Below are 15,084 nucleotides of genomic sequence, written 5' to 3' on the forward strand. Positions count from 1 at the left end.
CTGGTGTTGGAAATGAGGACATGGTTAATGACACCCCCCCCCCCCTTATGTGAAAATACTCTAAATATTTCATCCATCTCATGCCCTGTAGTAGAAGCATTGAGAGGAAAGTTTGTGGTGTGTTGGCAGGTGCGTGGTTGAGCTTAGCATACTTGTGGTCAATTCAAAATAGGTTTCATCCTGTGTGACAATGTGTATTTTCTCTCTTAAAGACAAGTAGTCAGGTAAAAGACAGAAAAGTTCAAAAAACAAAAACCTGAAATATTTTGAAAAAGGTTTGAGGGGATCGAGGTCCCCCCCCCCCCCCCCCCCCCCCCCAGTTAGGACCAAAGTTGCAGTTTCTGTCATACACATGTAGTGTTTTGTATTTCATTATTCCTCATTGTAACATACATATCTGCTTTGTTAATATTTGACTATATTTTCAAGGTTTGCTCACAATAACTTATAAAACCTGACAACATTACTTTTTATGGGGGTATACATGTATATGTTCAAAAGTCTATTATGCACAATATCTGTGGACAATCATGATATTTTAGTTAATTTAAGGTATCATTCTGAATAATCTTCAAAACATTAAAGAATTAAGATTTTGAAAAATTTCCAAAAATGAGACAGTTAGTGATTTATTCTGAAGACCACGTCAAGCCGCTTGCACATCAGATTATACATGCTTTCCTTTGTAATTCTTTTAAAATGTTGTTCATAACAAGTGTATTATATTATAACTTAATATGATGTGATTTAGCAAATAACTTGATAAATACGGAACTTTCGGGATGTGCCGGAACGATCGATTAGAATTGATGTTTATACACCTCAGTCACGTAATAGTAACCATTAGTAGCTAGGGCAAAGTTGACATCATTACAAATGATGTATTGCTTGCAGACAGTCCGTAAAGAGGTACTCATAGTCCTACGAATGATCCAAGTCACTATTGGTGCTTAATTAGTACTTGGTTATAAATTATATGGAAGGAAAAAAAACACAATTAGATGCATATTCTTGAACGCAAAGTGTGAAGTTTTACCGATATCCTCAAGATATTCCCTCGATTTATTTCCCTTGCCAACTCTCGTAATTTTATATAATAAAATGCATTTCCCTATAAATGGTTGTAGTGATTCCTTTCTTTGAAAGATAGCATTTTAATGCAGGAATTTGATAGCAATTGATGTATTCCATGCTTGTTTACTTAGTAATTATTGTAATCCGGAAGTGACATGCCTTACAATGAACACGCGATAAAAGTCAGAGTGGTTTCGAAAGTCCCACATCACGAGATATCTTTTTTGTGTCAAATTTTGGATCTTTGATTTTTGGGTGCATGCATGTACTCTAAGACACATCATAGGAAAATAAGCATGACAAGATATGTCAAATATGAGCTTTTTAATTAGATCAAGAGTTGTTTAATCTATCAAAATGGAAAAAAAACCCACCAAAAAACCCAACCCAACATTTGCTTGACACATACAGTGATACCCCGCCATATTGCACCCCTCCCCCCCCCCCCCCCCCCCCATTATAATGCCACCCCTGCATATCCCCAAAAATGTTCAAAGTCTCGTTTTCCTTGCTATGTAAAACCCCGTTATAACGCAGTCCCCTTCTTACCACCATCCGTCAACCTATTTACAGGTACGATTTGGTCAATTACCATTATAATCACCCCGTTAATTATCGCCAATTAACGGCAGGAAAATTTCAGTGAACAAGCTTAACCAATTATCCGCCGTTATCCTCCAGGTATCAAAGTTTGGAGCAGATAATAAGTTACGTAAATCATCTGAGTTCAAATATGCATTATTGCTTTTTAAATTTGAGTGTGGCGGACACACCAAAATCTAATAGCACATTGATGTAGAAGATAAAATTTGTTTGATTTCTTATGACAGCTGTACACATCCCCCCCCCCTGATGTAATGCCACCCACGTTATAATGCCAAAATTGCCGAGGTACAAGTGTTGGCATTATGATGGGGGGATCACTGTATTTTTAAAAGGCTGCGCATGAATCTACCTTTAATTCTCACAAAAATGATTATTTAGGATGAGATCAAACTGATACCTGGACATTTGGCTGTGTTACACATTTGTCTTTGAAATATTTCTCCCAAGCATTGTCCTGCTGTTTTACAATTTCTTTCCCTCCATCTGAAGCCCCCTTCACATGACTTGGTACAATGTGACCACTTGCTCCACACAGTGTAATTTGCCTCCTGATTTTTTATCAATGGAACATTGAATGTGTCTCCATTGGCAGGTGTGTCCTGAAACAAAGGTTCTAGTTATTATAACATTTAAATTTTATAATATAACGTTTCAAAAATTTTAATCTATAATTTTTCAGATATGTCATGCATTCATGTGTGGCAGTCAGACAGGTTCGATTGCCAGTGGCCAGATACATTGTACCTCAGTTGGTAGAGCACCTGACTAGAGATTCAGGGAGCATGGGTTCAAATCCTGGTCTGTCCATTGCATTTTCTTCCTTCCAGTTACATTTGTTGCCATAGACCAACCTCTGGAATTGACAGGTGATATAGATCCTGGGTTGATGTCTTCAATGAGGGAGGAAGGTAGTGGCCAATGGGGTTCAATCACTGGTGGCCAGATAGCTCTCATGGTAGAGCACCTGACTACAGATTCAGGGGGCCTCCAGGGTTTGAATCCCAGTCTGGTCCATTGCATTTTCTCCCTTCCTCTTACATTTGAAGCCATTGACCCCTGGATTTGCAAGTAAAAGTCCTGCCGAGGGCTAAAAATCTGGGTTGTGTGTCTTCAAGGGCAGAGACAGTTTGGGGAGGGAGGGGTGTGGTGGTCAGCCAAGTTCAATCTCCAATGGCCAGTTAGCTCAGTTGGTGGGGCACCTGACCAGGGATTCAGAGGACTTGGGTTTGAATTCCAGTCTGGTCCATTACATTTTCTCCCTTCCTGTTACACATACACAGAACAGGTACTTTGCCAATAGCCAGACTGGAAATTTTAAGGAGGAATGCTACATCAGAGAAATTTGATATGGATGAAAAGTGGAGGATCTGTGCAGCAATATTTTAAAATTGAAAACTTTCAAATTTACTTAACTTATTTAAAAAAATGCAGTTTTAGTAGAAAGTAATCTGAAAAAAATTAAAAACTCTTTTCAGCAGTTGACATGCTAACCTATTGAGCTACTCAGCTTGGCAATGCTATTTGAAATGAATAGACAAATATTGCTGATATTTATATTTTCATCCAGGTTTTAAAAGGAAGTCAGCCATTATGATGATGTAGAGTACCTCCTTAAATAAAATGTTGATGAATGTAAATTATTTTACCTCTGATCTTGGTTCCATTTTGCTTTGCAGTCCTGTCTTCTTTATGTCTTTGACAACTTTATCCCCTAAAATTTTTTTATTTATATTCATACAATATAAAACTGACCACTTTGTCGAATGCTAATTCATAGTTGCCATGAACACTTCATATTATGCTAATGCTATAGAAAAACAAAACTGTTAAACACATATTCACGTTAGTTTTCATCTCTTTTGATTCAGCAGACAACTGACCACAACAAGAGTTGTCAGAAAACAACATAGCTCGTCGGGAAGCATGACTCTACTTTAAACCTACCCCTATACTTCAAAAGGCTAACGTTTTTGAAAAATAGCTCAGAGTCCAAGCTAAATAGGTCAAAAGTTTTTATACCATATCAAAGGCCTGTTCATGAGGCATCTAAATATGAAATATCAAATCCCTATCCTGTTGGTTCAAAAGATATAGCCAATGTTAATGTTTTTGAAAAGAAGATCAGAGTCCACAGTCAATAGTTCTGAAAACAGAAGAAATATCTTCTAATAAGGCATCTATATTTGAAACATTAAGGCCCCATCCCTCTTGGTTCAAAAGATATAGCCCAGGTTAAAGTTTCTGAAAAGTAGGTCAAAGTTCAAGGTAAAGACCACGAGGTCAAATGACTGTACCTAAACATAGGTCTCTTCATGAGGCATTTATATGTGAAATATCAAAACCCTATCCCTCTTGGTTCAAAAAATAAAACCAAGGCTAAAGTTTTTGAAAAGTAGGTCAAAGTCCAAGGTCACAGGGTCAAAAGTCTTGGTACCAAACCAATGGTCTCTTTAATATCAAACTCCTATCCCCCTTGGTTCAAAAGATATTAGTCAGGTTAAAGATTTTGAAAAGTAGGCCAAAGTCAAAGGTTACAGGTTCAATAGTCTTGGTACCAAACAATGGTCTCTTCATGAGGCATCTATATGTGAAATATCAAAACTCTATCCCCATTTGTTCACAAGATACAACCCAGGTTAAACTTTTTTCCTTAAAGTGTGACGCCGACATCGGGGTCATGGTGATAGCTCTCCGGACAATCGTCCCAGCGAGCTAAAAATCATTTGATAATGATCTTACATGATTCATCACAGGGGCCTCTACAGATTTTGGTCTCCACTTCGTTACCAATACAATAAGCACTTCCGGTGGGAAATGGAAAATTACACGAACGGATTCTGGTCTTTCGGCCGACACCACAGCGGGCGGAGCAGAAATCCAATTTCTGCCAAGAAGACCAACCTCCTTTTGCTAAAAATAAATTTCTTGTAAGGTTGAAAATTAAATAAACAGAAAATGCAAATTATAGATTCGTAGGTTTTACGATGATTGGTAGATTCTTTGGAAATATAAGAAAATTGTTATCTTTTATTTTCACCTGGACATTCTCCATTATAACATGGCTTGGTGATGTGAATTTCATTGCTACCATTTTCCAACTGACGGGCACAGTGATTTGGCTTCAGACATAGTCTCCGTTTCCTTTGAATTCCATATTTACCACACGAAACAGAACATGGCGAAAAGTCAGACCAGTCGGATAAGTAATGTCCAAAAATTAAATCTTGACAAACAAAAGATAAAATAATATTTATCAAAGAGTTCATTGTTTCAAAAATTCATAATCATTCATATCAAGAAATATACACTTATATCAAATTGACATCTTAATATGAAAATACAGTCATATCATATTGTATACATGTATTATACAGGAGCAATACCTGCTTTGGTACAATCTGTACCAAAACAATGATGATTTTGGTAGGTGGATCCAATACACTGATAGCCCCCATTTTTCGGGGTAGGACTACTACAGGATCTCTCCCTGTGGCGGTTCCCCAGCCCACACACTGGCTGACATGTTGTCCACTCTGTCCAAGCTGACCATCCTCCATCCACTAGACATTCACGATCATTATATATACACTGCATACTGGCCCAGTATTTCTCCTTTGTATACATATATATGTATAAATTATGAATTTTTCAACTACTAAATGTACAAATGTGTAGATAAACTAGTTGCAGAACTGTAGCTATCCGAGAAAATATTTCTCAGAGATCTATATATAGTTCTACTGCTAGTCTAAACTTAAATCATTTACACGTACTTTATCATTACAAGTTTCTGATTTGCAATATAACATTATCTGAAACCAAACAATTGCATCACGCCTGCATGGTTGCTACAAATTCAGTTGTTACAACCAATATCAAATCCTTACCTAAACAAATATTGTCTTATCATCTCAAAATCTCACAGGTGTTGAAAACATACCTTTTCTTTGCCCCCGAGGTAGTGAGACAGGTCATCATAAGTGCAGTGTCCAGATACACACTCCTGTTTCAGTTTTGGAAACCCGTTATTCATAAAGTCCAAATAGGTCTGTGCCTCCTTTCTGCTACTCACTGCAATAATGTATGTGTATAAATTGTCCAGAACATGAACTACAAGACCGTTCAGAGAAAAAAAAGCCCCTGCCCAGTCTAGTATTGTTATGAGTATATAGATATCCTTGTCACAAACTAAGCATACCACCCCACCTTCACCCTTAGATCCACCAAAAAGATCACAATTCCTCCATTCAAACTAAACAAATAATTATCCTCCTTGGCAATAGTATAAGATTCAGCAATCAGCCTTCCAAACAACATCATTCTATGTGCAGTACATATAGCTTTGTTACATTGACATATCATCTTCAGTTTCCTATATTATTACCTTTCTTTTTGCAGTGTCTGATGCATTGTCTTCTTTTGTTATTGGGACCAACACAGGGTTTGCCAAATCTTAAGGGCAGTGGATTGTTGCATAATCTGGTCCTGTTCTGTCCTCCCTCCAGACCACACTTCCCAGAACACTTGGACCAGGCTGTCCAGGCTCCCCATGCACCATCCACTGAAGTCACACCACAGAGTACAAGATCACACTCATTGTAAATATTAAAATCTGCTAAAAAATTCGGAATGTAAAATATCAGTGTTTGAAACTCGTTTTAAAATTAGCTAGACTTGCAGGGCTGATAATTGTTTGTGAAATCTGTCAGCCCTGCATGCCAAAGACCTGGCTACTAGCCCTGAGGAAATAACCCAGTTTTTAAATTACTTTTATTAATTAATAGCTATCTTCTTATTAAAGCGATTATTTGACTACAGGACTCGGTTCCCATAACTTCGATCTCGATCATATACAATTCTATAAAGCCCTTGGCTTGTTACTACTTCGTAACCGATATGATAAGTAGATTTGATACATCTAAATTCTAATTAATGGGAATTTCAACATGTCTGGTTGTGTGTTTCTACAATGAAATTTGTTCGCTTTTCGCAAAATTTATGCATCTAGGGCAGTCTGGGGCACAGTTATTTCAAACACTGAAAAAGATCTAGTTTGTTTTACTAAAAATTACAAGCAGATGTATGCTACTGATGGCATGTCTCAGCATCCTTTACTCAGGCCCGAAGCAACATTTCCAAACAAAATAATGATTACAACTGTAAAAAGAGACATGTACAAAAATAAATTTACTTACATGGACACACCTTGACTTGTTTGAATTTATAGCAAAGATAGCTTTGATAGAATCTGTCCTGTTGAAAAAATATAAAATAAATGTTTATTATTTCAATTATATAACATTACTAATAATAATGGAACACATCACTTTGTATCAAAGAACAAAAGGCCCATGGGCCACAATACTCACCTGAGTCACATTGGCTCTGTTCTTTTGTCTGACAGTAGATTTGTAAAAAAAAATAAAAAAAAATTACCACTTTCCACAAAAAAAAATTGACCCCATATTATGACTCTACCCTTGCCCCAAAGGACATGAGGGTCATGACTAAATTTGAATTCAAACATTACATAGGGATGTATCAGTTAAACAATATATTACTTACTAGTCTTGCTGTTGTATACCACAGGCAAAGACAACTGAAGTGTGGATAGCATGTACATATATCTTCTGCACATACCCCCACCCCCTTCATCCCAATGAAACAATATATGTAGAACCAATGGTTTACCTAAAACACATGTATGTGATTTTCCCGCCGATCAGGCGATCACCTTCATAAGTCAATCTAAATTGACAGTTTCTACTTTCTGTAGGCTTTTGAGATGACCACTTGTGAGATATCAGTATCTCACAATTATGAGATATTAATAGTATCTCAGATATTTATATTCTATATCCATATATGGTTAACACTCTTGCTTCTCACTGCTGCAACCCAAGTTTGATCCTCAGGATCAGCAGTAGTTGTAATGTGAGAGGGTATTGTGGTTGCCCATTCAGACAAGTGGGTTCCTCCGCGTACTCCCATATCAATGACCCCTTCAGGCCAAAATCTGAGTCGACGAGAAGCATTAACATAATTTGTAGAACTTGTTTGTTAATCATCATAAAATAAAGTTTAGACTTTTTTCTTATTCTATATTCCCATGTCAAATTCTGATTCATATTGTGGCCCCAATTCTGCAATCTATACCTCCCTGCTGGGAACCATTCATGGTTCAAACAAAAACTGGAATCTGCACTACCTGAGGATAATTGTATTTAATACTTATTACTGTTTCGTTTTTAAGATTTTGAATTTTCCTCCTCATATATATATTCCTATATAAAACTTATATAAAACCTATATATTCCTATATAAAGATTGCATTGTGGCCTAAACCTACCCCTGTGGCATTGATTTGATCAAACTTTAATATTGCACTACCTGAAGATGCATGAATATGACCCCTAAAATTTTCAAATTTAAGGTAAATTAGAAAAATGTACTAAACTATAAAAGAAGCAATAATTTCTTCCACTCCCGGAGAAATGAATAACAAAATCTTTTAATTTCTTGAAATATTTTATTGGGAGAACTCAATTTTTTCCAAAAACCCTTAAATTTTTGTCATTTTCATTCATTTCACATTATAAAAAATGATAGAAAATAGTACAAATGACTAAATAGCAATCTGATTAAAACCAGATCCTGAGATTCGCTCACTTAGATCGCTACACTAGGATCTGACGTAACCCCATATAGGGTTACGTCCTGTAACCCCATATAGGGTTACGTCCGCATGACCTTTCGTTAAGCCAATCAAATTGACCCTGTCGATTTATACCAACGGTAATTTTTCTCCCATGAACCTTTGCGTCATTATTTACGTTAGAGATGCAAAAAAAAAAAAAAAAAAAAATAAAAAAAAAATGGCTGCGCGTTTGACAGACGGCTACACACCTGTCAAAACATGCGATTTAAACAACTTCTGTATTCTCTGCGGGATTTCTTTCATTCAAACGCTAAAAAATCCCGTGGAGTTCACAATTCAAGGAAAATGGCTGCGATTGTTTGGTTTGAAAGAAAACATATCGCAGCTAGATGCGACGTCACAATGCACCGTTTACGTTGACTGGCGTTATATTCCTCGCGTTATTTAAGTAAACCATCTTGAAAACTATTCAATTCGTACCCGTCCCTATTCATACATATATCTGAATTCACTATTAATTTAATTTGGGTATATTTCATATCGTACGTTTTGTTGTTTGAATGAACGGAATAGATTAGGCATTATTGTGAAAGTTTAAAATTCGTTATGCGAGATTATACAACTTTACAGTGTGGAATAAACTTCGTGGGAGAGAGATTACGGCAATTTGTTTACGAATTGCCAGGAACCGCCTAAATAGCCATCATTGTCTGTATGGCGCAATCTGACTGGCTGATAGTTCTCATGAATATTCCAAGCGAAAGGTCATGCGGACATGACCCCCTATGGGGTTACGTCAGATCCTAGTGTACCGATCTAAGTGAGCGAATCTCAGGATCTGGTTTTAATCAGATTGGACTAAATAGGAGACATATTTCAAGCTCTATAAAACCTGCAAAATCCAGTGGCCTCAAGGCGGCCCCCCAGACCCCCTGCCTCATAAAATGGCACCCCCCGTAACCACAATTCCGGGATCTGCCCCTGCCTGCTACTCTTGAGAATCATTAATTTTTAAAAAAAAGATTTCCATCATATACTGTTACGTAAGCTTTGAGCCCATATTTGATATTGAGCAGACAATGTATTCCTATGTCCAGAGTAGATTGACCCTTGACCTTTGAGCTGAAAAACAAGAGGGGTTCTCTTCTACTCATAACCAACCCACATATGAAATATCATTACAATCAAGTGAATGGTTCTCAAGATATTGAGCGGACAACGTGGTCTACTGACCAACCGACCGACGTACCGACAGACAGGTGCAAAGCAATATGCCCCTCTTTTTTGAAGGGGGGCATAAAAATATTTCCCATATGTTGCCATGAAAATATTGTGAGCGGATCAAGATCTCCTTCTGTCACCCCACTCTACCCTCCAGGGCCATGATTTGAATAAACTGTAATCTGTAGTACTCAAGGATGTTTGCCTATCAACATGACGAATTACAGCTTATCAATTCATGAGAAGACTTTAACTAATGTAGCAGGAAGGGAGAAGAAAATGCAATGGACCAGACCAGGATTCGAACCCCGGCCCCCTGAATCTATTGTGAAAATTAAAGTTTACAAAGCTAACAATAATTACAGTCTATGCCAATGAAAGATGGAAAACAAATTTTGATTAGGAAAGCTCACATAAACCTTTAGATCAGGTGAGCTAAGATAGACTGCAAACTTTCATCAGCTCAATACATAAAGCAGAACTATACTTTAGTTGTTGGTAATATGGTTTTTTGTTTATGAAACACTGATGCCCCTGTACGATCAAAATCCAGGTCAAGATGTCAAAACATTAGTACAAAAAGAAAGGAATACACATCTGAAATACGAAAGCCCTAAAACGAACAATTCAAAAATTATGGTCAAGATTAAAGCTTTTCAAAAGTAAGTTAAACTCTAAGGTGATGAGGTCAAAACTTTTGCTACATAAAAAAAGGTCTTGTCGCAAGGAATTCACGTGAAAATATGAAACCCTATCACCATCCATTAAAAATTGCCATGTTTAATAAGTTTCAAAAGTAAGTTAAACCCCAAGGTAAAGGTCACAATGTCATAAATTTTAATTTCAAAAAAGGTCTTGTCACAAGAAACACACATGTGCAATATAAAAGTCATATTACCATCCATTCACAAGTTATGGCCAAGATAAAAGTTTTTCTAAAGCAGGTCGAACTCCGAGGTAATTTAAGGCAGGCCAAGCTGTTTTAACCCCTTCTGATTTAGTGGTATCAGTATTTTAGAAGCAAATGTCAGTATTTTGAGCACTTTGTCACTATATGAAAGATGAAGAAAACAATGCAACTCAGTCTGTTAAACCAATCAATTCAGATATCACGCCTCTGCTCGTTATTGCATGCTGTTGTTATAGGAACATCTATGACAATTTCTGCTTCAACAGGTCTTTATTAAAGGAGATGTACTACATCTTCATAAAACATGGATGAAAATATAAATATCAGCAATATTTGTTTATTCCTTTTCAATTCAAATGCCTAGCTGGCCAGGTTCGGGTCCAACAAATTTTAAACTTTTTTCAGATTACTTTCTACTAAAACTGCATTTTTTTTTATTAAATTAAGTGAATTTGAAAGTTATAAATTTCAAAATATTGTTGGAATCAATTCTCCACTTTTCATCCACATCAAATTTCTCTGCTGTAGCATTCCTCCTTAAAATGTATACTCTGAATGTGTCTGTAGCAGACATTTCTGCCAGCGTGACCGCAGATAAAGTCTAAGATAGAGTCTATATGTTTCACATGCTGCAAAACACCCATGTAATCAGTTTCTTTGACTGTTGGAGGCATGACCAAGGCACTCAATCCATATGAGTCCTTGTAGTTTTGGATATATATTTTTTGTTCTTTTGAACCTCTGATAGGGTTTCATCTCTTTTTAGTTTGGATTTTCGTTTGGATTTTCATCAATATGACACTCAACCTCCATGCTTTTTCAAGTTTGACATAAATCAATGTCAAAAAACTTTATGTGCTTTAATCAACAGTGACACTTCAATATTAACAAGTTTCTTTTTCAAATCAATCGGCCAATTCTGAAAATAACTAAAGAGTATTTATTTTTCGGATTTGTGGGAAATGTTAGATTTTCAACGTGAATCCATAGCGCATATTTGACTAGAAAATCTGTAGAAAATACAGACAATCCATACAAGTAAACAGCTCTGTATTTAGGGCACAAAGTCAAAAATTTTGGTATCACTGGTACCAAAAAAGTCTTGTCATGAAAAATACATATGTGAAATATGAAAGCCCTTATCTATCCACCAGGGATCCATGGTTTTGCATACAGACAGACAGACAGACAGAAATCTATCTGTCCCCCAATTCTACAATTACAGGGGCATAAAAATACCCATTCCAGTTATGCTTTAAACTCCTACCCCTAAATTTGTACCTTTTCGATTCTTTTCTCCCCTGGTCTGAATAACCGTTGCTGTATATTTGTTGAGAAGAGCCATTTCCTTGGACACAGGGGGTCGTCTTCATCCCCACAGTTACGGCGAAAAAAGTCTCTTGCTTTTGGCAAAAGCACATTTAGAGCTCTGAAGAAGACTCTTTTCAAGTATTTTTCATCTTCTTTCCTCAGTGCTGCTTAAGGGGGAAAAATTCATGGATTTTATTTCCTCAACACAGTAATGTACATGTATAACACCCATACAAGGTCACTTAAATCTCCTTAAAACATAATCATAGATTTATGACAGATTGCAGAAATTTTTTGATATGCATGCCTTAATCTCATAAAAAATGCATGTCTCACCTTGTCCACACTGAAACACTAGTGGGAGAATCAAACAGGTCCAGAATGCCTTCAATGGAAAAGGTAAAAAAAAAAAATTAAACAAAACTCATCTGCATGGCAGATCTATGCAATTAATATCACAAAAATTCTAATTTACAAGTAAATCCATTCTTTACAGTTGTGCATTATAATCTCAAAATAATTAGGCTGAATGAGAATAAAAAGCAAAGTAAGAGTTCAAGGAGAGGGAGTGGGTGGGGTTGGGAGATAAATCGAAGAGTATCTTGGTTTCCCATTCGAAATTTCTTCCTTTGGGTCTAGAATATGCTCAGAAAAAATTGAATAGTGTAACTGAAAATATTTTATTTTTACATGCCATAATAACTCATCTGCCATACTTCAGAACTGTATAGAACACCATGCACACCTGCAATTTCTCCCTCATTTCTAACCACTAATACATTAATTATGTGTGCATGTGTTTACAATACATGTTTAACCGACACTGTGGACATTGCTGATTACACAATAACCCTAGCCACTGAAGGCAGTAGCCTATAACTAGTGGACATGGCTTTCGCTTCACAACCGGGAGGTCCAAATTCAATTCTCGATCCTGTAATGTTTCATATAGGACTAAGGTAGTCACTGTTCCTTTGCCAAATACCCAGCATCAGAAATTAAAGAAAAACCAAGTGTTTAACCTTAATAACAAAGATCTTGACATGTATTTGTAAGCATTAAGCCCCTATAAAGAACCCCAACTGTCATGGCTATGAGAGCCATGCTAAGGTCAAAATTTGTAGAACTCCACTTACAGGTGGTGACATCTTTACACAAGTGAAAATGTTTTGAATGGGATGTAATTGAAATTAGATTGATTGATTGTTTTATATTGTCTTAACATCCCTCTTGAGAATTTTTCACTCATATGGACACATCATCATTGCCAGTGAATTGAAGGGCTGCAAAATTTAGGCCTATGCTCGGTGCTTATGGCCTTTGAGCAGGGAGGGATCTTTATCATGGCACATCTGCTGACATGGGACCTCAGTTCTTGCAGTCTCATCTGAAAGACTGCCTCATTTAGTTGCCTCTTACGACAAGTAAAGGGTACTGACTACTGAGGACCTATTCTAACCCAGATCCCGAAAGGATTTGAGATCAGAACTCACTTTTGGCAAAGGGGGCGTCAGTGTACTGTACAACATATGTATAAAAGGATTACATTGAATTGCACATTCAGAAAAGCTGCTAATCAACTATGGTGAGTCTGATTACCCCCTCCCCTTCTCCTAATACACTCTGATTAAAACCACCGGCACCCCCGTTTCCTTACATTTTGTCTGTAATAATAATTGTAGGATCTATACCATACCACCCCCTAAAAATGTTTTTATTAGAGAGTGGTATGGTATAGACTCCTACTAATCTCAGCTGAGATTAAGACCCCTACTATAGTTAAAACAAACAAAATTTATCAATTCCTAGCGTAATTCACTGTTTTCCCTCTACCAAAGACGAAAGTGAAATTGAATTTGCGAATACGCCGAATAGGCCCATTTTGTTTCACATGTTAACTCATAAACCACAGGAACCGGTAATTGTGTCTGTAATGATAGCAGGGGTCTATATACATGTATCTAGGTGGGTTGTTTTTCTTCAAAATAAAGGAAATGGTATGTTATAGACCCATACTATTATTACATAAACACAGTGCAGGATTTTGAAAAACGTAAGTGCCATCACAGGAGTCGGCAGTCTTATCTGTAAAGGTCTACTGCAAAGCTCAGTGGTTGTTGTTTACATTGTAGACCTTTACAGATAAAACTGCCGACTCCTGTGGTGCCACCTTGGCCAAGCAGCAAAGTTACAAAGATCTTGACCTTTAACTTCTGTAAACGTACAAATCCAGGCCACGTTTAACCCGTCTCAACATCCTTGGCCAGCTTTATACACTGTTATACACATACAACCCTCATCCAGAACTTCCCGGTGAATAAGCTGAGGACGATTGAGGAACATAACCTAAGCCAGGCCAGAGTGCAGTGTTTGATCAACCGTCACGGGATGATAAAGTTTTGATTTTAAAAGCCGTAGTAAGAAATAAAAATTACATGTGAAAATCACTGTACTGTACCTTTCTCAACAAAAACATCCCAATATTCAACACATTATATTTTCTTTACATTTTTTTTTTTTTACACAGGAAGTTGTAAATCTACCATTGCAGAAAATGGCACACGTCATCACTCTTTCATTATGACGTCATAGATCCAATCCATGGTGCGCGGATCTAGTCTTTTTTAAACGCCTACACCGCTTCAGACATCCACCTAGTATGGAACGCCGTTTCTGCCTTATAATGTAATTCAGCCTTACGTTATGTCGATACATCTTTATGTTATGTGGTTACATCATTACGTTATGTGGTTACATCATTATGTTATGTCGAGATATTTCTTTATGTTATGTGGTTATATCATTATGTTATGTGGTTACATCATTACGTTATGTGGTTACATCATTATGTTATGTCGAGATATTTCTTTATGTTATGTGGTTATATCATTATGTTATGTGGTTACATCATTACGTTATGTGGTAACATCATTACGTTATGTCGATACATCTTTATGTTATGTGGTTACATCATTATGTTATGTGCAAACCCTATGTCCGACTTATTTAATTGTAGTATTTTTCTGGATGGCGTATACGTACGTAATTTATAGCCTAGTATTTTAAAAACATGGACGAAATGAACAAAATATTGTTTAATTTATTGAGAATACAAGGGGAAATATCGATGCCATATCCCAAAACATTATTGGAACACTGATAAATATATAAGAGTATTGATATGAAAATGTCCATTGTTACGTATTAGCTGGTACTGACTGAAACCCGGTCTTGGTCCCGGTCTTCGGTCTCGGTCCCGTGACTAAAACCCGGTCCCAATTTTTTTTATTCGATAAAAACAGAA

The 15,084-nt window shown here is 36.7% G+C and overlaps 1 protein-coding gene across 1 annotated transcript in view; it reads right to left on the reverse strand.

Moving 5' to 3' along the window:
- Positions 1-14,371, reverse strand: part of LOC125669089 (uncharacterized) — a 50,061-nt gene extending 35,690 nt beyond the window's left edge. Inside the window, exons 1-11 of the mRNA XM_048903537.2 lie at positions 14,239-14,371; positions 12,117-12,165; positions 11,751-11,944; positions 6,876-6,933; positions 6,065-6,241; positions 5,621-5,751; positions 5,064-5,292; positions 4,718-4,903; positions 4,420-4,590; positions 3,327-3,391; positions 2,078-2,279 (exon numbers count right to left, since the gene is read on the reverse strand). Of these exons, the coding sequence (XP_048759494.2) occupies positions 2,078-2,279; positions 3,327-3,391; positions 4,420-4,590; positions 4,718-4,903; positions 5,064-5,292; positions 5,621-5,751; positions 6,065-6,241; positions 6,876-6,933; positions 11,751-11,944; positions 12,117-12,165; positions 14,239-14,256 (1,480 nt within the window). The 5' untranslated portion in view covers positions 14,257-14,371. The remainder of the gene's footprint in view (positions 1-2,077; positions 2,280-3,326; positions 3,392-4,419; positions 4,591-4,717; positions 4,904-5,063; positions 5,293-5,620; positions 5,752-6,064; positions 6,242-6,875; positions 6,934-11,750; positions 11,945-12,116; positions 12,166-14,238) is intronic.
- Between the last annotated feature and the right edge of the window lie 713 nt (positions 14,372-15,084).

The sequence above is a fragment of the Ostrea edulis genome, chromosome 4 (assembly GCF_947568905.1).
Source record: "Ostrea edulis chromosome 4, xbOstEdul1.1, whole genome shotgun sequence".
Classification (NCBI taxonomy): Eukaryota; Metazoa; Mollusca; class Bivalvia; order Ostreida; family Ostreidae; genus Ostrea; species Ostrea edulis.